Source organism: Rousettus aegyptiacus, unplaced genomic scaffold, assembly GCF_014176215.1.
Source record: "Rousettus aegyptiacus isolate mRouAeg1 unplaced genomic scaffold, mRouAeg1.p scaffold_m13_p_5, whole genome shotgun sequence".
Classification (NCBI taxonomy): Eukaryota; Metazoa; Chordata; class Mammalia; order Chiroptera; family Pteropodidae; genus Rousettus; species Rousettus aegyptiacus.
This window is the reverse complement of record NW_023416308.1, coordinates 89,340,469-89,365,278: the sequence shown is the minus strand read 5'-3', so window position 1 is coordinate 89,365,278 and position 24,810 is coordinate 89,340,469. Positions and strand designations below refer to the sequence as shown.

Genomic DNA, 24,810 nt, shown 5'->3' with positions numbered 1-24,810 from the left:
AATGCACTTTTCTCAAATAATTCCACATAACCAGAGCATGGTTCAATGAATTTACTGCTAAGACTCTGCTCCCTTCTTCAATATCCTTTCTGTGTGGCATTTCTCATCCACTGCTTCCACCTCCAGACAGTAAAGTACTTTTGTTTCCATTCAACAGAGGCAGATCGCATTAAAGTTTTCTAAACAGCCAATTAGAAGTCTAGACTCCACTTTGAACAGCTGCTTCCAATCAACAATACAAATTTGTCATGATTCAAAAAACTCTAAAACATAGCCCATGGCTTACTTATAAATTGCAAACATATGTAATTTTACATTTGAGATTTGGTGTCACCACTTCAACCAAGTGATCAAATTAGCATCATTAAAAGCTGGACAACCTGATACAACGGGCTTTCTGAAATGACAGAATAGGAAGTAAATACCACCAACTATGTATTGTTCTTGCTGAAATGTTTAACCTGAGTATTGTCAAGGATGTAGACCTGACTTTCAGTTTGTAAGAAATACAGGTATACAGGAATAAATTAAAACCTTCAAGAGACAATCAGACATAATTAGAATGAGTGATATTCTACAAACCTATACTCTTAACGAAGAGACTAAAGAAACTACAACTACATACGTGAACATAGATTGAACACTGATTTTAAAGTCACAACTCTAAGAAGCATTATTGAGACAACTGGGGAAATCTAAAAATAGTCTGAATATTGTTAAAATTTTCTTGGTGTGATAATATAAGCAAAGTGTACACAGACATAAAAAGCAAATATCGCAAAATAGTAACTGTAGTATTTAGGTGAGATGTTATACAGGTATATGTTGTACCATTCTTTAAATTTTTCCATAACTTTAAACATTTTCATAATAAATTGGCGCTGGGAATGTCAAACTGTATCTATATAACAAAGAACTTGTATTCTCAAAGAGTGGGCCTCCATGGCAAGTAGTACTTGTCTTTGTAAAGGAAAAAGAGATGGAGGGGCTTTGTCCCATTAAATGGGGGACTCATGGTAGCATGAACATGCTGCCTAGAACTCTCAGCTCAATCTAACCTAAATAGAAATTTTTTCATCTTCATTGAAAACCAACATTTTAGATGAAACATCTTTCTGCCAAATGCAGCAAAATGAAACAATATACACTGTCTGCCAGCCTGTTCCATTTTCCTATTTTCCCAGAACAAACTATAATTCCTTCCCTGGCATCTTTTCTCAGTCACTGCTTTATCCTTGCTCTATCTTAGCTCTTGCCCTTGAGTGGCCTACTTCTGAAGTTTTTAAACTAACTGCTGATTTTCATCTTAGTAATTTATTATTGATAACTTTCAATGGTGTCTTTCGCCAGTGGACATTTTGTCAAATATTCAACTTCAAACAAAAACTGATCTGGTGCAGATCTAGATTCTCATCTGTGCTCTCTTCTCCAATAGCTGAGAATTGTGGAGAAATAGGAGGTAGGCATTTTTTATTGCATGCTGTGGGTATCACGATGAGTGTGTTTTGCAAAAGCTATAGAGCTAGCTTCCCATTTAATAGAAATACTAATACAAGCAGTTCCTAATTTATGAGTCTATTCTAGCACAAATATTAGTTTGTAAGACTAATGTCAAAAATTTGGTAAGGCATTTCCTCTCAGAAACAAAATTTTAAAAGAAGGTAATCTTACTAGAACAGTGCATAAAAGACCAGATGCTAAGGCGGTACTGACTTATGATGAATTTTAAACAGTACTTCCTTTTGAAAATTAAGATTCTGAGATATTTCAGTGGAGAAACATGAGTATCTTGGTCTTTTCCACCACCAAGTAGAGGTAAGTCCTTAGGGCAACTGTTCATACACAAAAGACATTTGTAAACTGAACACTTGCAAGCTGTGGGTTGTCTATTTTTCAGGATGTTATCTTCCTTGAAATCTACATACCATTTTTATTTCGGAGAATCTTATACCCAGGAAAATAAATAAATACGTATTACTCATCATAGTTAAGATACTGCAATTTGTCAAAGACTTTGTTGTCTAGACTCCCCTGGGGTCTCTCTTATTCAAATCTTTAGGTAGGTGAATTGCAGAACTCCCTTTCAGAGTAGAGGTTCTAAATCCCAGGATTTGCTTAGTGCTTATTATTATTATTATTATTATCATTGTATATTGAGCTACAAAGTACCAAGCCCCCTGGGTAATAATTCAAAGTTAACCTTTGAATTATTAAAATTTGGAAAGAAAAGAGATTTTAATTTTTGCCCTCATACGTAAAAACTGTAAAAAAAAGGATATAAAAAATTATGCTCTCTCTGCATTTTTCCCATCTATATTCAGTATAAAATTGGGTCTATCTTCTCAACAGATGATGGCCACATAACTAAAGATTAATTAGACAACTTGCTTAAATGATACAATTGTATTAAAGGGCAAGTTGGCATCATCTATCAACATATTAAATGTGTGAACCATCTGAACCAGTAAATCCACCGTAGGGTAGTACTTACATTTAATATCTGCATACATGTGGCTGATTGTAAATCTGTCTTTGCCTTCAGGTGCCCATGCAATTCTTTCTGCCATGAGGTATAGAGCTCCATCCTGCTTCTTTTGACGGACCTTCTTTACAATCAGCAAAACTTCTTCAGATGAAGTTGCCATGATGGCTAGAAGGTGCTAATAGAGACAAAAGATTTTACATCTCAGATTATGGTCAGATTTATTGACTTCTAGAGTCCCTTCCATATCTAAAATCTAAATAATAAACATGGGGGAAAAAAGTATTTTCCTTCATTCAGAGATGAAGATAAAGTTGTTTGGGATTATGTCTTCAAAATCAAATTTCTTTTTCTCATATTACAAGGGTAAATTTATGTAAGTTTATAACATTTGGCAGTTTTTAAACCATTTCTACATATGCTAATCAAAGTATTTTAAATTTATTTTTATTTTCCTCAGTTAACAGTCTTCAATTTTAAATGCATAATTTAACTAAAAATGGGTGGTCTTTTATGTAATCTACATTTGGAACTGTAGTACTTTAGAATTACACAGGGCCCTAAATAACATTTAGTTCAAATTGTTTCAAATGAAACAACTATTGGCCCCAGGGTTCATGCAATCTTTCCAGAACTGAAACCACACCCACATTTCCTAACTCCTGATCTAGGTTTCTTCCTGTATGCTTAAAAAAACAAAAAACAAAAAACAAAACCCAAGTCTATGGCCATGCTACCCTGAAGGTGCCAGTCTCATCTGACTTTTTGGAAGCTAAGCAGGGTCGGGCCTGGTTAGTACTTGGATGGGAGACCACTTGGGAATATCACATGCTATAAGTGTTTAAAAATAAACAAACAAATAAAATAGAAGCCATATAGCTTCTAAAAAAACAAACCCAAGAATTAAAAAAAAAAATCTTTTTATTAAAATTTTAGTTACAAATAACAGGGCTGCATTTTGGATTGCAGAAGTCAAATCAAAGATTATCTACCTGACTATGACTCTGTTGATTTTCTTATTACTATATGCAAAGCATTAAAATAGGAGCTGGGTAGAAAAAACATGTACAAGTAGGGTTGTCAGATAATATACAAGATGCTCAATTAAATTTGAACTTTAGTATAAACAATTTTTAGTATAACTATGTCCCAAGTATTATATATATTACATCATTATCTAAAATTCAAACTTAACTAGATATCCTGTATTTACCTAATTTGCAACATCTGGCAACTCTTTGTAGAAGATCTTTATCTTCAGCAAACTATTTAACAGGGAAATTAATGAATTTTCATAATACAAGGCATGTATGATGAGCACAGTAATACAATCAGGTGACAAGAGTATCTCCCCACTAACTACCACAGCAGAGTATCTGGAAGAGATGCTAACTGCAGTTCCTACATTTTGGTTGGTAGAAAGATATTTTAGCGTGATGGTTTTAGAGTTGTTGCCCTGAGTTAAATCCCAAACTCATTGTTCCCTAGCTGTGTAACCTTGGATAAGTTAATCTCTATTATGAAATAAGGCTATAATACCTGCTGTACTAGGCTGTTTGAGGATCAGAGATAATGTATGCACCAAGCACCTGCAACACAGGAGGCACTTCCTACATGGTAATACCTACTATTAAATCATCACATGGCAAAGAGTTATTTGTCAAACATATTCAAACGTTAATGTTATGCAGTAACATTAATACCGAATAAGTAATTTTATTTTAGTGTATGAACACTGTTGTAAAGCACCGTAAAAATTGTTACATTTTAAAAATATGTTCCTTTATAAAACCTTCATAGAACATTGGCATGGCAACATGTGACAAAACTCAAAGTATGCCACCAATTCTGTGATAGCAAGAATGCTTCCAAGTGTTGTCAAGTTCACAACCACTGTCACCATTTGAGTTTTAAATAAATAATGAATTCTACAGTGGAAAATTCCTGCTGCAACACTTATTAGTTAATTAACATGTACTTTTACAGAGATGTTGTTTCATAATTTACAATACCAACTTTATCTTTCAAAAAAATACATTTTAATAAGTTTTGCAGTCCAAAAATTCTTATTGTTTCCTACTTTTTCTTCTCTGTTGGTTCTCCTGGTTCTACTTGGTGCTTTTTAGAAGTAAGGTCATTTTTTCCATTATCTGATTCCACCTTCTCCTCATCTCCTGGGAGAAGCCTAGCTTTCTTATCTCATGGTTCCCTGGGGGGTCATCACCACTGTCCTCAAATGTTAGGGCATTTTATTGCCTTATTGCTGTGGAGGGGGAGGTTTCTTCTCAGTAGTGTAGATTCCTGGAGGTGCTGTATAGTTCGATTTCCATACTTTTGAATTCCTTTGGAGGCTCCCCAGGTACCTGGACTACCTCTCCTAGTCTGCTGAGTGGATTGCAGAGAAAGGCTGAAGGAGTTATGCTCTGGAACAGCTGTCTGTTTTGTTTCCACAGTTGCCTGATGACTTTGCCAGATCCAGGGCCCTATGACTGGTCTCATCTGGCTGGCTGGCTATTACCTTCCTTACTCAAGGAGCCTGAGTTGCTGCTTCCCAAAGTTGCTAAACAGCTCAGGGGGTCCTTCTCCTTGGCTGCCTTGATGGCTATGAGCGATGACCCCAAACTGAGAGAATTTAATTCTTAACACTTCAGATGCTATTTTCCCCATCTTTTAACAATCAAATGTCTTAAAATGCTCCCTGTATCTTGGCCTAAGAGCCATCTGTATATGGCTAATTTGTAATCTAGGAAAAGGCCTTGTGCTTCTCACCCCACCCCCAACATTTCTCCCCAATCCTGGGTGTTTTAAACACCCACTCAAATGCTAGAGGCTTATGTGTGGCTAACTGGGATATGAGGCCAAAAAGGACCCAGAGGCTGTCTGGGCTCAACAAAGGACACCATGATTGATGGTGATGGCTGTCATGGGCTGGGATGGAGAAAGTGGTAGCACAAATGCCACTTGTAAGCTACTTCTGGGAACAATGAATATGCCATTAGTTATTCAAAATAACTGAGGAGAACTTCTATCTGGATATAATGGGAAAGTAAGCATTAGGGAGTGGTAGACATTAAAAATAATAGAAATCAGCAATTATAGATCTTCAAAACTATAATGACATCTGAAAAATAAAAGCTAATTACTTCTTAAACCATCACCTCTTAGGATTAAGGAAAAATACCACTGAATTAAAAAACTAGTATTTCTTATTCACTTAAGCAGTGATTTAGAAATAAAAAATACAGTTAAAAGAGTGAAATCTTAAGTTTTCTGAAATTGACTACCTGAATTTTGAGTAGCCAAATCTTCCTATTTATAGGTCTTCTTACTGGCTACTCTACCTCAAATATGGAAAGGAAAAGGGTCGGTGTGAATACATTCACTCAATAAATGTGTATTGAACCAAGGAGTCTAGGAGTTATCCAAAGATGAATATCTGTCAATTGTAATTCTGCTTTGAAAGAGCTTCCAGACTAGTGAACAAGATATGTGTTAGTATTTACCAATTCAGTCTGTGAAGTACCAAAAAAAAAAAGACAAAAAATGATCTAAATTAAGACTCAGTTTCTTTACACAAGAAGCTTTGTCAAAGGTTTGTCAGATTTTTTAGGGCTATCAAAAAAAATTTAGGTATAATCAACAAACCAACCAAATGCATAATTTTGGGGTGTTTTATTTGATCTGTTTTGACAACTGTATACACTCATGTATCATTGCCCAAAAGACAAATAATATTTCCATCACCCCCGAAAAAATCCCTCATGTTTCTTTCCAGTCAATTTGCTTCCTTTCACTGTCTAGCAAATAATGTCTGATTGCTATCACTACAAATTCGTTTTTGTCTATTCTACAATTTCATATAAACAAGATCATGTATTCTTTTGTCTTGGCTTTTTGTTTAACCTGTTTTTTGAACATCACCATATATTACACGTCAGTAGTTTATTCTATTTCATAAGTAGTTGTGAAAAGGATATTTAAAAAAAAAAAAAAATGCCTACAGCACCTGGTATTCCTAGGTGGTCTCCTATCCAAGTACTAACCAGGTCTGACCCTGCTTAGCTTCTGAGATCAGACGAGATCGGGCACGTTCAGGGTGGCATGGCTGTAGACTCGTGAAATGGATCTTGAAAGACAATTTGACCAAAAGAAAAAACAAAGAAAAAAAAAGAAAAGGGAAATAGGCATTACGAGCAAAAGGAGTGGTTTGGGGCAAAAGCTTGAGACTCTCTTGGAATGGTAAGTAGCCTACTCTTGATGTAGCATAAAATTCATCGTGGGGATCAGTAGGTATAAAGTTGGAAGGTTAAGATGGAGACAATGAAGAGTACCACCCTATGTGGTAGACAAGAGAAAACCTCTAAAAACTTTTCAATAGAAATGTGATTTGTATTTTACAAAATTAATCTGCGGGCAATAGGAGAGATACTGAAGACAGGGAACAGAAAGGGTCTGAATCAGGCTATGAGAATGGACAGAAAGGGACAAAAGGAGTACTGAGGCAGCAGGATGAACAGATATTATAAGTACTGAAGGAGGTGTCACAGCTGCTTGCTCATACCTCACTTACTGACACAAGCATAGTAGTGCTATTTGCAGAAATAAATAAGAAGGAAAAATGGGTTTGAAAGTTCTGGACATAAGTGTGAGATACTATTGAGTCTGTATTATGTGGGCATTTGCAAATGCTGGGATGGAGCCTAAAAAGCTCAGTAATAAATAGGATTTAAAAAATTCCATAGTCTATGGCCATGCTACCCTGAACAAGCCCAATCCTGTCTGATCTCAGAAGCTAAGCAGGGTCAGGCCTGGTTAGTACTTGGATGGGAGACAACCTAAGAAGATCATGTGCTGTAGGTGTAAAAAATAAAAATAAGGGCTTGTAAGCTGACAAGGTCCTTGCAATTTGTGAGGTCAACCAAGGGTTGCCTCGCCTTAAAAAAAAAAAAAAAAAATCCATAATCCCATCACCCTAACATCAATTTTCTTATTTTAAATTGTGCTTATCTGTACCCACCTTATAAATGTAATCTTGAAGCACATCCAAGTTAATTATCTTGTTTTTCACTTTCCATTGAAAATACTTCATGCTGTTTTATAATTTCCATAGTTTTGATATCTACACATCATATATAATAAAGAATTAAAATTCTTAATATATAATACTATCTTTTAATTTGATGCCTGTTAAGATTTTAGAGGATTATTGCCCTTTAAAAAGTTTGAAAATTACTGTCCTAGCAAAAAAAGGATGAATTTTGATTCCACACTCTTAAAATTTAAAAACCCTACCTAAAATTTATTGAATTCTTAATAAATATGTGCCAGGCATTGGGCTAAGTTCTTTATGGGCATTATCCCAATCAGTTCCCAGTTAAGAATCCTGGGGTAGGTGTTTTATGATTAGTTCCATTCTGTACATAAAGAAAACTGGGTCTGAGAAATCAAGATATTTTCTCAATGCATCAAGAAGTTGCAGAACTGGGTTTGAATCTGGGTCAGTCTGATCTTGGAGTTGCACTGAGCTGTTTTTAAAATATATGTAACTGGTGGTTACCTATAGCAAGAGGATTACAGATGATTCAAACGTTCTTTTTGTTTTCTGGATCATCTACAATAGACATGTATTTTGTGATGAAAAAAGCAGTTATTAAAAATGTCTTTCCAAAAGTTTATTCCGTATCAAACCATGTTTAAAAGGTAACATGGGAAAGTATTAGGGGTGTCAGTATAGGTAAAAATTTAAAACAACTTTATTTTCAATTTTTGTCATATATCATTGATTTTTTTACTGTTTTAAAATTGTAATTAATAAAGGAATGTGTATAGTAGTTATGGAACCATAAAATATTAATTTTCTAATATTCATTATATAAACATAGCTATCAAAATTAAAAAAAAACTGTCTATACTATGTAAAATTACACTACATAACATATAAACCACATTTTAGGAAACATGAATTAAAATCCAAGAAAGATGGAAAGAGGGTAAGCAGATAACTACAGAATAATTTTAAATATATGTATGGAGGAAAAGCAGTGAGCAAGGAGAGCTAACAGAGCAGGTCCCTAATTTACTGGGCTTACAGGTACAAATAAAAAGTTAGTTTTGGAAGAACAGAAAACATTTCTGATATGAAAAGAAAGAAAAAAAGATAAGTGAGGACAGAGAAACTATAAAGTAGAGCATAAAGCAGATTGAGAGAACTGACTTTATTAGTCAGCTACTTTAAATCAACTGGGAAAAACAAAGCCTCCTATGTACAGCATGTAAAACCACTAGTATTAAAACCTATTTATGAGGAAGCTTCAGAAATTAATCAGAGATAAGTTATTGAACATAGAGCATGATCAATCAACTGTCTCACAGCTAACCTGCTTGGCAAATTTCCCTGGTCATCTGTAGCACCTCTGTTAATTGTATTAGGAACGGTTTTAGGAAGTTTAATAGATCCAGTGGGGCTATACTACAATAACTTCTGATGTCTAGATATTTCTTGAAGATGGTTCGTTGGGTAGCAAGATGGTTCGTTGGGTAGATGGCTCCATACATACATATTTTTGCATATAGGAAGAGGCCAACTTCTTCCCCACAGACCTCTAAGATACACAGAATATTTCGTTTATGAAAAATACTGGTGTAGTTACATTTAAACAAATTGGCTTGATGAAGATCTGACTTTACTTAAAAGATTTACTTTATGAAATGGTCTGGCACAAGACTTCTTTAAATAGCAAGATCTTCCAGTAAAGGCATTAACTCATTTGCAGTTAAAAATTCATTTGACTGAAGCTAAATGTACATGCCTCGTTCTGAATCTTTTGCATATTCTTTTCCCCATTAACTAACTTCTCATTTTTTTGGTCTGCTCTAAGTTTTAAGTTACTAGGCAAGGTCTCTTACTTTTCTCTTTATAGCACTTATCACAACTGGAAAAGAACAGAAAACTTTTCTGATATGGAAAGTAAGGAAGAAAAGATAAGACTGAGAAACTGCAAAGTGGAGCATAAATTAGATTAATAGAACTGACTTTAAATTTTAAAGTAATTCTTTTAATGTCTGTGTCCCTTGACAGACTGCAAGCTTAATAAAGAAGGACAAAGGCTATATATATTGTGTTCATTGCAATACAGCACCCAGCGGCATATTTCTGCATATAGGAAGAGGCCAATAAACATCTATGACATCTACTTAAGATCTTTGTTGTTAAAAGAATATAATCTTAGTAAGACACAAGAAACTTTTGCATATACATCTGCAGCTAAAATCTGGGAAGCACTATTGCTCTCTACTCACAGATCAGAGTACCATTCCTCACAGACTCCAATAACTGGCTTCTAAGGAAACAGGGATAAGAAGAATTTGAAACTATACAGCGAAAATCTTTAAATTATAGCAGCTCTGGATTTCCATTACCTACATCTCTTTTTCCAATGTGCAGAGGTAAATGGGTCAAAAAAAAAAAAAAAAAAAGGCAACAAGTGAAATATAAATTCTTTTTCACTCTATGAAAGAAGAGCTGCTGTATCTGCCAGCATACAAAAATGGAGATTTGGAATGCTGCTTGCCATTAGGTAATCAAAAAAATTTTTAACAATTCAGCATTACAGGGAATAAGACCTTGGAAGTATGTAAAAGAGACCGAAACGTACTGTTTTAAGGACAGTTAAACACACAAGGAAAAATATTAAGGGGGAATAACTGATGTAGCAATTTGAAGACCAAACACTTTTTCATCTTACAGCACTGCAGGGCGAGGAAAGAGGAAAATGCGACAGAGACGCAAGATAGAAGGAAATACATGCTTACATTCACTAATAAATACTGCATGCTGACAAGAGTACAATACCGAAATTGAATGAAGAGCAAGCAGTTGGTAATCAAAACGGGAAAAGGAGGGACTACTGGATGCTTAACACTGCCACAATGCAGGCAGAGAAGAAAGGAGGAAGGGCACTGACACACCTCTTGCAGCAGTGTCCATGAGGTAGGTAAAAATAGTCAAACTGCTAGCAAAGCTCAAGATACACTAGACAGTGTTCTTCTGGTAGAAGGAAAAAAACAGCAGCACAGAAAAACAGCTAAAAGGTGGAAAGACAGACCAGCAAGAAGATGTAAGTCTTGAGAGCAGTACATATAGGAGGCAGTCTTGATTGATTAGAGCTGATCATTTGGTTCATTACTTTTAACTGATTCCTCTCTTTGCACCTATCTTCCTAGTATTTTTAAAGCGCCATCTCTGCATTTGCGTGGATTTTTTTTTTTTTTTTACATTTGCTCTACCATATGTATTTCATATTACCTAGGAGAGATTCAAACCCATCAATTGGCTGCACTGCTAGATGTTAGCTAAGTGAGAGAACAGGTTTAATGGCCCCAAATTCTCTCCCTCTCTTCCAAATGAGGGATTTAGGTCTGCTAAAAGGTACAAAGTTCTCCCCAGAGCCCAGTTCTTCTATAAGCCACAGGCCTGAACTAGAGGTTCTCTCTCCTTCTGTTGTGACCTTTCCATCTCATTTGTCCTAGTTTTGACTTTGCTTTACATATTGAAATCCCTGGTAAGAATTCATGGGAATTATTCCATCTTTTTATGGAGTCAATACTACTTACTGCAAGATATATTTCGAAGTATTTAATTTTTGTATGTTTAAAAATTGGGTCTTCTAAAAGGCAAATGGTTTTTATTTCTCTCTCCTCCCCATTTTACAGACCCTAAAAAAGGCATTTAAGTCGATTGGATACACCTCATTCAATTTAGCCTCTGAGATCATTCGGAATTTATAAAATAATTACATATTTCCATGTGTCGATGGTCTATTTTTAAGATGATCAAATTCGACATAGACCAAAACTGGAGGAGGGTGTGTGTGAACTGGCACACGTATTAAGGTTTTAAGAGCAGTAGGATTGACAGGTGAAGCAAAAGGTGTGTGGCCACTGAGGTGAAAGCTTTTCTCTTATAGAAACCCAAAGACTCCACAGCACATTTCCTAACGCGAAGGGCTTCTAGGCAGAGGCCTCCACGTCCTTCATTCTCACGAGCCAAGTCTGATCTCGGCTTTGGGTAAATCTTCCAGTCCCTGTTCTCAGTAGAGGAGTAGGCTTCTTATAGGAAAGTAAATTACGGTATACGTCTTCACCGTTTCAGGATAATAACGGGCTACCCATAAGGCAGGCTTGGGAGTTGTGGGGCCGACGACAGGGACACAGGAAAAGGGGGCAGAATCCGCGCAGTCCTGCGGCCCCCCGGGCCTGTCAGCAATTCGCCCGCCCACCCACTCTCATTCTTCGGTCTAAACTTACCAGGTGGGAGCTACGGCCCTGGGAAGGGAGTAAGTAAGTGGGCTGGGTCGAGTGGAGTTCCGCTGCGCTTATTAGAGACGCTGCAGGGAAAAGGCTGAAACCCAGTAGCCGCCGCCGCCGCCGCCGCCACCGCCTCTCTTACTGGGGGGTCTCGCCTCCATCGCTGGCTGCGAGGACTCTGAGAGCACGTGACCGGAAGAACCAAGGCGGGCCTGCGGGACACGTGACCCCAGAGCGTGGCCGCCATGACACTTTCCGCTGGTTCCCTCCCTCCTGCGCCGGTTCTCGCTTGTTTCATTTTCTCTCGCCGGCTTCAAGTGATGAAGGGTGCCGGTATCCTTGATGGCGCACTCCTTTGGCCTAGAGAGCCTCCGGTCGCAGTCTGAGCTGTGTCTTAGGCCGGCAGCTGTCTGCTGACTACAGGCCGCTGAGAGCGTAATTGCGACCGTGGACTGAGGGGGAGGGGCCGCGCGCAAGCTGGGGCGTAATCTGTCACGTGATGAGGAAGTACCGTTAACATTGTTGTCCTGGCGTCCCCGGCGCTCTGGGATGACGTAAGCCGAGGAGGGGAGGAGCGAGAGGTGAGACAAGCTCCGGTTCAGCTCCAGCGCTAGGTGAGTATACTGGCGCCGCCGAGCTGGGAGAGACGGCCTGACTCATTGAAAATTGGGGACTATTGACCTGGAGATGGTTAGGACAGGACTGAGATCTACTGGCTGCTGGTCTGCTAGTCTGGCTTTGATAATTCGATTACTTAGGCTCCTCTCCTCAAGCGATCTGAAAATAGTATTAAAGTTTAGCTGTTAAGAAGTTAGTAGTTCCGCTGGGCAGGGAGATTCTTATAGGCAGGGAGTGTCTCCAGCGATGCGTACAAGGCATGTCGAATGCATGAATGAGTCGCCATTTCTCTAAGGTGGAGAGTTCTCTGATTATAACTTTTTGGGTAGAAGGATCCAATTATGGAAACGGGGGCATCTCCTATTTCCCTTTCGCATAACTTTAGTTTTTGCTGCTTTTTCTTGCCTCTTCCTTCCACGCACCTAGTGGAGAAAAGAGAATATTTTGATTTGCAAACACTGGTCCATTAGTAAAATGAGTATACAATACTAGGGTGATGAGAAAACCTTTTTTTGATCCTACTACTCGGTTATGTTGCCATCAAATAATTTGGGCAAATGGAAAGATGATTAGATTTGGACTCAGGAGAAGTGAATTCTTGTCTCTGCTATACCTTCTAAGAACTCTGACTTTGGGCAAGCCAACCCCTCAAGAATTTGTTTCATTAACTGTGGTAAGCATTTATAGCCACCTTCTCTTGCTTTGTTGTTTTGCAAGGCTGGAGATTTGACATACTTAACAGAAGTAATATTTAAACTGAGATTCGCAGGAAGATAGGGTTTTGTTAGATGGAGGAAGATTCAAGAAACACCATATATTAAATCATGGAGGCACAGAAAGTTTATAGAATGAAAGAGGAACAAGAGATGGATAAATATATTTGGAGAATGGGGGAGAGGAATAGGTGGGAGATGAGGATGGAGAAATAGAGATGAGATCATAGATTATGTAAGGGCAGCTGTTGAAGGTTTGTACACTGCTTTTTTAAAGTACATACTGAAAAAAATCTTGTTATGGAACATTTTAAACAAGTAGGCAGGATAATACAGTGAACCTTCATGTACATTCATATAATCCATATTTAACAATTTTCAACTTTCTGCTGTTCTTGTTTGTACACTTTTACATTTGTAGGTAATTTTATATTCCTTGTCATGTTTAGTTAATAGCAGCTTTCATTTTGAGCTCAGTTCTACTTTAAGTACTGGCTAGGAAGATTATATTCATTTTTGTGAAAATTTATTTGACTTTCAGTTGACCACTTGGCTCTGTTGAATCAGAAGTGTGTCATCGCTACTTTAAAAACACTTCTGATGCTATTACAGAGGGTCTTGAGAATCTAGACTTGATTTTTTGGGAGATTTAGAGTCAGGGAATGAAGCAGTACAAACTGACAGTTGCATATAATTTACCTATGTATGTTTTCTTTCCGCCTAGATGCTGAGCACCTCCAGAGTAGGGATCCTTGTGCCTTTTTCTTGTTTCCTTATGTTCTGCACATATTTACTAAAGGCATGCCTAATTAGTAGTGAGCTTCTTAAATTATATTTTTGCAGGTTTTATTCAGGAATATTGTGCCTATCATTAAACGTAGTTCCAACTTTCTGGCTAAATGACTTGTGTGCCAATGATACAGGAGCCCTACAGCCATGTTCTTGCAGAGTTCGAGTCTCTGGATCCATTACTTTCAGCCCTGAGGCTGGACTCCAGTCGTCTAAAGGTGAATTTCTTGATCCTTGTATCAATTTCATTTTCATATTCATATATTTGTGTGCTCTTCGTTACATGTATGCCCCCTGCCGTTTAGTTTGTTATGTTTTATGGAATCTTGGGTATTCTTACCTGTGCTAGAAATGCCTTATATGGAAGTACCGTGTTCATAGCTCTTTCTTGATTTACTTTTTGAGTTATCATTTGAATTCTTTCCCATCCTTGGAAACTATGATATTGATTGCTGATTTTTTTCCCCTCTCAGTAATCTTGCTGTCTTCTCTCAGAAAGTAATATATTTGATTGAAAATAAAATAGTGTCAATGAGTATACCTGTTACATTTTGAGCAGTTTGAACCACTGCTGTTACACTATGCTCACTCTAAAACAAGGAATTTGGTGTACCCTCCCTTTTAGGGAACAGAGCAAAAGTTACTAGCTCTGTGGGAAGAAGTATATGTTTCCCTCAAATTCTGAGTTCCTTTGATAAACTCAGGAATGACATGGTAAAGAACAAGTCTCATAATCAATTTCAAAATAATTTCATTCTTAGACTTTCGCTCCTACCCCAAAGCACCGTTCTAGTCTCTGAACAAAGTGAGACTAGGAAGGAATAGGCAAAGTAATATGAGTTACAATTATGACGGTTGATGTTAGTTAAGATGTTTTTTAACTGATGTTTACAGAATATTTTACCGATAATGGCTTAAGTAATAAAGGATTTTATAAACTGCATGGAGGGTAGTGTTTCTGGATTTAGTATAGTGGCCCAGTGATATTCCTGAGGGCCCAGACTCTCCGTCGTTCTTGTTCTACCATCATTCATATGTTGGCTTTTAGTCAAAGTTTCTGGATTTCAGTCACATGGCTACCCATAGGTGCAAGAGAAACTAGGTAAGTGAATGTTTAAGTTTTAGAGCTTCTATGGTGGACGTAGCAAGGTTGAAATTGGTTGGGAATGTCTGTCAACCAACCAACAATTTTTGCCACAAGGTATTGGGCACAGTATGGCCATTGCTTTCTCTGGTGCGTAAGGAGAGGAATCAGCAGGCTGAGGGTGTGGGGAGACATAATCGTATAGTGGCTTTTATCTGTGTCCTCTGCAGTCTTACTTGGTCTAAAAGCTGTGGGTGTTTTATGCTGATTATACAAACTAGAAATGATTTAAATGAGCAAATGATTAAAGTGGTTTTTTTATCCCCTGGAGACTTACTTAATCTTTCATCATTGTGGTCAGCATTGGAATGACCGAGCTAAATTACATAAAAGATGAATGGTCTCATAACTGGCTTTTGCCAAGAGAAAATTACTCATTTATACAATTGAGCCTGATCAGCTATTTTGAGATTCAATTAAAAATTTAAAGCCAAAACGTTCTTTCTTCTGTATTTTTTACGATATTGGAATGAGAGTATGAGTGCCATTATGTGATATCCAACTGGGTAGGGGGAAGAAACTGTGCACAAATCCTCAGTGCCTATTTGATTAAGTGGCTGTCTCACGCTTGTCTGTTTACCTGTTTTTAGTGCACAAGCATAGCTGTATCTCGGAAATGGTTGGCTTTGGGCAGTTCAGGAGGAGGTGTCAATATCATTCAAAAAGAAGGCTGGAAGCACCGGCTTTTTCTTTCACACAGGGTAAGATTAAAGGTAGCCCTGCCATATCCCATTCAGAGTATCTTTCATAAATGCAGATTTCTTCATTATAAATAATTATTTGGGATAAGAAAAGAATGTAAGATGAGATTTAAAAGTAAAAAAATTACAACTTTTGAGAAGCTGCCTAAAATTTTTCTTTTTGTGCTCTAGGAAGGTGCAATTTCTCAGGTTGCTTGTTGTTTACATGATGATGATTATGTTGCTGTAGCTACCAGGTGAGAAACTGTTTTAAAATTATCTGACCTTTTCCAAATGCACTTTAAATTAACATATGTAGTTGTGCCTTTGTTAGGATTGCTAACTATCCCTGTTTGCCTAGAACTGTCCCAGTTTTAGCACTGGAAGTTCTGTGTCCTGGGAATTCTCTCAGTCCCCAGAAAACCAGGATGGATAGTTGGTCACCCTAGTATTTGTGGAATATTTCAATGGCCTTAAAAGAGAAAGGCAGCAAAGATAATCTAGAACATGTAAGTTCTCTTATCCTGGATTGGTGAACTAATGCAAGGAAATTAATACCTTTACTTTCTACTGCCTGTTTTCTGAAGAACAAATTTTCATATATATTTAATATTGTGATGCAGTTGATACTGTGATGTAGTTCTACCTTTTTCACCATTGTCAAAAATTTGCTTCTGCCACTCAATTCTTGCAGTCAAGGTCTTGTCGTCGTTTGGGAATTAAATCAAGAGCGGCGTGGGAAACCAGAACGAATTTATGTGTCTTCAGAGCACAAAGGCCGAAAAGTTACAGCTCTCTGTTGGGATACAGCTTTTCTTAGAGTTTTTGTAGGTGATCACATGGGGAAGGTTTCTGCCATCAAACTCAACACTTCTAAACAAGTAAAGGTGAGAACCAGTCTAGTTCTTTGTGTATAGGGATGAGATAAAAGGTGTTGTCTTACAGAGTTTAAATTGAAGGGTATAATTTTATCCATTGTTTTTCTTGGGAGACTGATCTAGAGCCCAGGATATTAATTTAGAGGAGACTTGTTTGTATGTAGTACATATAATAGCCTGGTTTAGCTTGATACTGTTGCAGAAGGCTTCTGTGAGCTAACTTTAGTTATTTACATTTTGTCTGTTGTAGTACTCCATAATTCACTTGTATGGCTCACTTAAATATTCTTTAATACTAGGTTATTAAGAAAGAAAAGATGCCTGTTTATTAGTTGTGTGAATAAAATGTCAAACATAGAAATGGTACCAATTGCCCAGGCTCTTATTCCTCTTGTCAAAGGTAGAAGAAACTCAAGGGTCTAGGTATATTTTCTCTGAAGATGGGTGTAACTTACTGTGAATGGAATCTTAAAGGCATCTCCTGTATTGTGCTCAGCTGGGCAGGTCCCCAGGCTTCCTGCCATAGTTATTGTTGGTTTAGAAGGCTCAAATTTCAGGTTACCCTAACAGAATGCTCTTGTCTCTCATTAAGCCAGCTCCACACTATTCCTTTTCTCCAAGGCTATTATATCAGAAGTGGGGGACTTGTCTTTCATTGGTTTATTTCATTGTAGGATCCTGGCAGAAAAGAGGAGATCTAACTACCATTTGGCTAAATTATTTTAATAAACATGTCAGAATATTCTTCTGGTTTGGTCATGATTACTCATCATAGTTATCATTTAATTCCTTACATATTTCATCCCAAAGACATTTGGAACCCTACACATAGTATATCCCTAATCTGTCTTTATCCCAAGGGAGAAGTACTAGCTACAGGTGAAAAATTCCCTTATATATTCTAAAATTTGCTTCATCTTTTTCATTCCAACCTCTAACACTAGATAATCACAGAACCTTAAGAATTCTCTTCTGCAGTTATATACCAATTACTTCACATAATTTTGAGATCCTGACAGGCAAATTAAATTTTGAGCATTAAAATTTTTTCTTTTGTTATCCAAGATATTTTCATTCAAAGATAAAGAGAAAGTAATGTAATGCTAAATGTAATGATAAACTTCATTTCCTTGTCATGTCCCATTTAGGCAGCTGCTGCCTTTGTGATGTTTCCAGTTCAGACAATAACAACAGTTGACTCCTGTGTTGTCCAGTTAGATTATTTGGATGGAAGACTACTTATATCTTCACTTACTCGATCCTTCTTGTGTGATACTGAGAGGTATATTGATCAACCATGAGTCATAGGATATACAGAATTTTAGAACTGGAAGGGGCATAGAAGTCACCTAGCCCAAACCCCTCAATTCTATTATACAGATGTTAATAAGGAACCAGCTGTATGCAAGCTGATGTTAGAGAGTAGAGAAGAGAAAAAGGAGGCCGGGAGTCTAGTGGGTGACTAAGACAAATATTCAATTTTATGTGAAACATGATCTAAGTGTCATGAGGGAAGGCCAAACAAAGGCCTTTTTAATATGGAGAATCAGGAAGTTTTTCTTGATTGAATTTGTTGTTTAAATTTATTGTGTATTTGATGGAATTTTACTAAAGGGTAAAATTGGATAAAGAATAATTAAGAACTTTAGGAAGCAGACAGATATTCCACGGAAATCTCAAGGATGGAGCTAAAGGTCTAGTGAATGGCAGAGGATTGTATTAGAGGTGGCTGTAAAATACCAGAGTAGAGTAGGAAACAGCTTGAAGTGAATATTATGTATTGCTGTGCTGAAGTTCTTCAGCCTTTCTCGCTGCAGGGAAATTTTCATTGCGCCCCGCCCCATCCCCTCCAGCTACCTTATTCCTTTTGAACATACATAAAGGAAGAGAAAGTTATATAATGAACCCCTGTGAATCTACTAGCTGGTTTCAATTATTTCGATGAGGATTTTTGGTAGGTGAAATTTGGAAGAAGAGGTGTAGTAGAGGATATTCTATTCTAGCAGGAAGGAACAGCCCTTTAGGGGAGGAGTGAGAAAGAATTAGGTATTTTCTAGAACCTGCCAGTTTGGCTTGCTTGGGAAGGGGAGTTATGGGACATAAGTTGGTAAATTGGCACCATTCTGTGAGTGACAACCTTAAATGTCATCCTAATTAAATAGGTGGGTTCTCAGATCATTTTAAGAAAATGGACATGTACAAAATCAGAGATTGTAAATTGATTCCCTCAGAACCATTCAGGCTTGGGAAGTCTTTATTTCCAGGGGTTCTTGTATCTCTAAAAACTGCTATTCTAGAAAGCAGGAGTATTTATTCCAAAAGGTTTGAAGGAATGTATGCTGACTTTCAGGGATGAAGAAAAGATGTCCTTTGTTTTTATTTTCTTGGGATGAGAAAGGCATGTGCAAAGGATGCCAATTGTAGCAGGTCTCAGGTGTCTGGTTTCAGAGAAACTAGCTGGGCAGCAGAGACAAAGGCTTGAGATACAAATGGTCAGTTTATATAGCATTAGGAAGGATAATGTACTTGCTTCTGACTTTTTTCAGACTATAGATCAGTAATTGAGTTAAGACTTATAAGAACTAGAGATCATCTAGTGTCACCCTTTCATTTTTATAGATTAGAAAGCCTAGGCTTAGTGAGTGATAAAGCTTGCCTGACATCACATAGCTGGGAAGAGGCAGGCAAGATAGAACATTTCGGTTTTGATTTGTGCCCTTTCTGTTACCTCAGTTACCTCTAATATGTCCTTTGACATTAGACCTTTGATCTTTAACTCCACTCTTGAAATTTTGGTAAAATATTTGTTTGCTTTACAAAGTTCTTAACTATTCTTCATTTATAGGTTTTCCAGTTTACCAGATGGCCCACTTCAGAAATTTGGCTGGAATTCTAACAAGTGGACAGAATACTGAACTGAATGAACACCCTCTTGGGGTGGTTTTGAGGATCTAGTGAAGTGGTGTATATGAAAGGCTTTTTAAAATTAAGAGCTAAATAAGTAGAGGTTTATTATTCTTTGTGCAATAGAGTTGCTAATGATTATTTTCCCATTTCACAGGGGTGTGGCTAGAGTTGGTTATGAGAATAACATAGAACCTGCTGCTGAAATAACATGTTTTAGAAATGCTCACTTTCTGCAAGCTAGAATTCTGTTTTGGATAGTATAATTTTAAAAATTCATTTATTTTAAAAACTTTTTATTTGTTTCAACCTATAGTCCCTCCCAACAAACAGCACTTTTTTTTTTTAAAACTGAGATTCCTGTTAATCAAAGTAACAGATATGAATTGCTTCTCCTGCCAGCCACTGTCTACTTTGTCAGTATTATTCATGATAAAGGTGGATCTTAGGAGGAAATAGAACAAACAGAAACAAAGAACTATGACATAGTAGAGAGAACATTGATTAATAGAATCTGATAATATGATTTCAAGTTCTGGTTCTGCCACTTTTAAGCCTTGCTAAATGTCAGTTTCCCCTTCCAGAATGTAAAGATAGTTTTCAGGATTAACCAAAATAATGTTTATGAAGTACTTAGCCTTTGTGCCTGTCACATATTGTTTGAAAGTGTAGAAAAGAGCATACAGCATTGATTGTATTTGTTCACTCAGCAAACATGTATTGTACTCATCTGGATCTTTAGCACTGTATTAAGCACCACAGTGATATAAAATAAGCAAGAAATATCTTTTATTTTCCAAATGAGGAACATAAGTAATAAAACCAGAACTTCCGATATTGTACATTTCAAAGCACTTTCCATGTTCTTATAGTAAAGCTGATGTTATATTTTATTCATGAAGCAGAAAAGTGCAGGGATATTTATTGAATTATCTAAAGTCACATAGTAAATTCACAATAGAGAGCATATTAGATCATTCTCCAATAAAAGCGTTTGAGTATATAGAGCACTACAATGTATTGAGTGCTTTTTGTGGCCCAGATGCTGTGCTGCATACTGGGAATTCAACCAAAGAGGAGTAAGATGGCTTTTGTCTTGAAGAAAATCATAATCTACGTTTCAGATAGACACAATTCCCATATGTGATGTAAGTGCTATAAAAACATAGCATGGGAAGCATGTAATTCAGCTTATGGGAGTCAGAAATCTCAGAGGAAGAATGATAGAACTAAGTCATGAAGAATACACAAAGGAGTTTTCAGGAAGAGACATCCTTATCATTATCACCTTCCATGTTCCCAGAAAATGTGCCAAGCTCTTTTATTATCTAGCTTATGTAAGCATAAGAGAACAGAATATTCCACAGGACAGAGTTTCAGAAGGACTTAGCATTTTGACGAAAGAGCGAGGAGCTTATTGGGTGTTTTGTGCCAGGGGAATGGCTTGGGCACAGAGTTTGAGAGGTAGGTTAGTAGCTTTCATGAAGTGGTCAGAGAACAAGATGATTTGGAAAGCAATCAGTAAGATTTATGGATGTGTGAAATGGTTTGGTAGCATTCTTTGTTTAGATTTGAAAGGCACCTTCACATGAATTCTGAGCCTCTCATTCTGTGGATAATAAACTAATGTGAAGTGGTTTGCTTCCTGTCACAGAAATAGTGGGAAATCAGAGCTAGAACCCCATTTTAACCTTTCCATTCTGTTCTCCTTTCCAGCATATTGCTAATATGGATAGAGAGAGGACATTAGGAGTGGGATTATTATGGCCATGCTGATTTGTAGTGCCATCATTTTGACTTTTTAAAAATAGGTAAACATGCTTTCTCTTCCTTTTTGGGCATTAGAGAGAAATTTTGGAAAATCGGAAACAAGGAAAGAGATGGAGAATATGGAGCTTGTTTCTTCCCTGGGAGATGTTCTGCGGGCCAGCAACCCCTAATATATTGTGCTCGCCCTGGCTCCAGGATGTGGGAAGTGAACTTTGATGGGGAAGTTATAAGTACACATCAGTTTAAGAAGCTCCTCTCATCACCACCTCTGCCTGTGATTACTCTAAGGTAATGATTTATGTAGCTGGTAAGGAGTATTTGAGGAACTTTATGGAGGGGTTGGATTGAAATCCCTGATATTCTGATCAGCTATCTTTCATATGACAAATTGAATAAGGGCAGATGCAGTTAGGCTCTGAGTTTGTAGGCAAAAATTATTTCCCTATATAGGGAAAAGCCTATTTTTATGTTGTAATTAAGCCATTAACAACTGTATTTACTCCCTAGATCTGAACCGCAGTATGATCATACAGTTGCATCTTCCCAGTCTTTGTCTTTCCCCAAACTCTTGCATATTAGGTAAGTTTCTCCTTTTGATTCTTTAAAAGAAAAAACGAACAGCTAACATTTCCTCTTTGTTTTTTATTCAGGGGCAGTTAGCTTTTTAAAATTGTTTTTGTACTAAATTATTTTTAGAAAATTAGGAAATGACTATGTTATGTGAAGTGTTCTGTGTGGAAGAGGGATGAAAAGATCGTAGAAATATGCTTCCTTTTCTGTTTTGAACTGACCTATTGGGCAGTTTATAATTGTCGAGGAATGTTTGGCAATTCGAGCTAAGAGCTGTAGGTACTTGTTCATTCATAACCTCCCCTACCTGTTACATGTTACAATGAAAGCCAGTCTCAGATTGAAGTCTGCTGCACTTGTATGTGTTTCTTAGAAGGCAGGTGGAAAAATAGTTGTAGAACTTGTTCTTGTAAGCTTGTTGAAATTTCTGTTCTCTGTCCTTTAGGTACTCTGACAAGTACCTTGCATGAAAGATCTGTTTGAGGTCTATTCAGCCAGCCACATTCTAACATAAGGGTTCAGTTACCTTCTAGTTCCATCAGGTGCAAAGCCTGTTATTAAGTGGTAGCACAGAGTGCCACTAAAGGCTGTCAGCTTCTAGGCTTACCAGTTTTTACACCTTGTTCTCTAAACATGGAGATGCCAGTGTATGATTTCCATCCAATCTGTATGTCCGGAACTCTACTTAATTCATCAAAGGAAAATTATTTCTAATATCCCTTAGGCTAATGCATAAGATCTTTAATGCAGATTCAGAGAATGGTATTTAGAGGTTTTATAGGATACTCTGGAGTGTGGACTCCTGATTGGATTTTTTCAAAAGCTAACTAACTGCTCTTGAAATGTTAATTGCCTCTAATTAATATATGTGTATGTCACTAAAGTATTTAAAAGTAAATTGTAGACAGTATAACTTTCATAAATCCATAAAGTATTCTGAGTTACTGGAGAAAGACAGCTGTTTATGTACCCATAATTAGATAAAGCATATTAAAAACTATGGCCCTTATCACAGTTTATAATTACATATTCATGCAATATTTATGTTCGTCTTACTCCTTGACAGCAAACTCTGTAGGACTCCATGTCTGTTTTGTTCACTATTTTATTTTCAGTGCCTTGCATGGACACTTAATAAATATTTATGGACTATGATGTGATATGTGGGGTGTGGGGAAATCCCTTATCCAACCAAGAGTGTGTTTTCTGATGGTGAGGCCACCATCTGCTTGGTTCTCCTGGTAGAGTTATTCCTTTGAGTTAAGCTATTTAAACTCCTTTTACAGTTCCTGCCATAGTTAACAAAGCTCTTCATGATTCAGCTGTGCCTACTTCTCAGCATCAGCAATAATTATTGCCACTTTGAAGCCTTTGCTAACTCTTCTAGTGGGTTTATATTAGACACTATTCCCATGCATTGTCATCAAGATGAAAATGAGAAGAGCTCCATAGTAACGAGATATGAGAAATAACCTAGAGATATTTTTTTTCTCATTAAAATGTCTTTATCAGCACAAAAGTATCTAAGGTGAAGAGATAAGGGGATGAGGGATATATAAATGACAAAGTATTAGCTCTGGTTCAGTGAGGGTAAATGAGAGAAGAAGTAGATTCTGTGAGGTGTAGGGAAAAAAAGGCTAGGTTTAGAGCCAGATGGTCCTTGGTATAAATTGTGATTCTTTTGCATTCATGCTAAATGGCCTTGGGCATATTTTTGCACTGAGCTTCAGATATATATGTGTGTGTGTATATATATCCCTATTTAATAATATATATGCGTATATATACACATATATATTACTATTTAATATATATACACATATATATTATTAAATAGGGATAACATCTATCTTGATGAGTTGCTACAAGGCTAGATAATATAGGTCTTTAATGAAGTTGCTGGAACCTGGTTGACTAGATGTTTTCAACCTTTTATTGCCCCCACACAATCAGGCTGTCAAAATATACCAGCACTAAAAATGGCTCACTAAAGCAATGATAAGTGGTGAGGTGTTAGGTTTAGTTTTAAATGTACCCCTGTCATACCACGTATGAGAGGTTTAGGAGCTTTAACAAACATCAGGTAAGATACCAGCCTTCTCTTTTTCTAGGAGGTATTTAGTGTATATACCTGAATTTTTTTCTAATTTGCCATCATATTATGTAATTTTTTTTTTTTTTTTTTTTTTTTTTTACTGGGCTGTTGTTATAGTCAGAAAAGAGGTGTTAGGACATGATTAGTTGGGTCATCGTGTTTTCTTTGTACAGACTGATTTTTCCTTTAATAGTTAATATGAGGGTCTGAATTCAGGGAATTATATCATAAACTTCCATATCTGAGCAAACTAGAATTCTCTTGACTCCTTTCATTTTCTCTTGCAGTGAGCATTGTGTGTTGACTTGGACAGAAAGAGGAATTTATATTTTCATTCCTCAGAATGTTCAAGTTCTTCTTTGGAGTGAAGTCAAAGGTAATTATATTTTTCTTCCTTCTATAATTTTTAAATTTGTACTTGTGAAAGATTTAATTATTGTAGGAGGATTATTTTGTATAAGAAGTGGAAAAATAGACCGAGGTGACATTTCTTGTAAAGATTAATATCATAGATGTTTCCTATTGTAAGGTACTTACTTCACAAGCATACATTTGTGAATTTGTGTCCAGTTACTTAGTTTTTCATGCCTTTTAAACTTTTAAATACAGTTTTTAAAAAATGATTATTATTCTTATATATTAGCAACCACTGCTAAGGATGAAATATGTTAATTTTTTCCCCCTCTACTTATCCTAAACTCTTACCCCTTTTAGAAGTCTGTAACCCCCTGTTTTGTGTCTCAGAAGTTTGGGGTTCAAAAAGTAGCCACTGTATATGGGTAAGACAGAGAAAATCAATCTCTGTATTTTGATTAAAATCAGAAATGTAGGAAATCTAGCTTTTTTAGCATTGCTTCTCAG

General features: G+C 36.7%; 2 protein-coding genes and 3 pseudogenes across 6 annotated transcripts in view; 2 read left to right on the top strand and 3 right to left on the bottom strand.

Annotated features, from left to right (window-relative positions):
• The window catches only part of GTF2H1 (general transcription factor IIH subunit 1), a 31,590-nt gene extending 19,627 nt beyond the window's left edge, over window positions 1-11,963 (bottom strand). The window contains exons 1-3 of one of the 2 annotated variants that reach the window (XM_016134346.2): window positions 11,789-11,916; window positions 7,500-7,601; window positions 2,492-2,660 (exon numbers count right to left, since the gene is read on the bottom strand). In XM_016134346.2, coding sequence (XP_015989832.1) covers window positions 2,492-2,660; window positions 7,500-7,571 — 241 coding nt within the window. In that variant the 5' untranslated portion in view covers window positions 7,572-7,601; window positions 11,789-11,916. Of the gene's footprint in view, window positions 1-2,491; window positions 2,661-7,499; window positions 7,602-11,788 lie in introns of both variants that reach the window. The other variant, XM_016134347.2, reaches the window with a different exon arrangement.
• LOC118602834 lies at window positions 2,667-5,407 on the bottom strand (annotated as a pseudogene).
• Window positions 6,477-6,595, bottom strand: LOC118603211 (annotated as a pseudogene).
• On the top strand, window positions 7,224-7,342 carry LOC118603179 (annotated as a pseudogene).
• Window positions 11,964-12,117: 154 nt separating the features above from the next.
• Window positions 12,118-24,810, top strand: part of HPS5 (HPS5 biogenesis of lysosomal organelles complex 2 subunit 2) — a 30,967-nt gene continuing 18,274 nt past the window's right edge. The window contains exons 1-9 of one of the 4 annotated variants that reach the window (XM_016134343.2): window positions 12,118-12,402; window positions 13,963-14,126; window positions 15,643-15,753; window positions 15,925-15,989; window positions 16,427-16,619; window positions 17,759-17,892; window positions 21,360-21,572; window positions 21,792-21,863; window positions 24,237-24,325. In XM_016134343.2, coding sequence (XP_015989829.2) covers window positions 14,019-14,126; window positions 15,643-15,753; window positions 15,925-15,989; window positions 16,427-16,619; window positions 17,759-17,892; window positions 21,360-21,572; window positions 21,792-21,863; window positions 24,237-24,325 — 985 coding nt within the window. In that variant the 5' untranslated portion in view covers window positions 12,118-12,402; window positions 13,963-14,018. The other 3 variants (XM_016134345.2, XM_016134344.2, XM_016134342.2) reach the window with 3 other exon arrangements.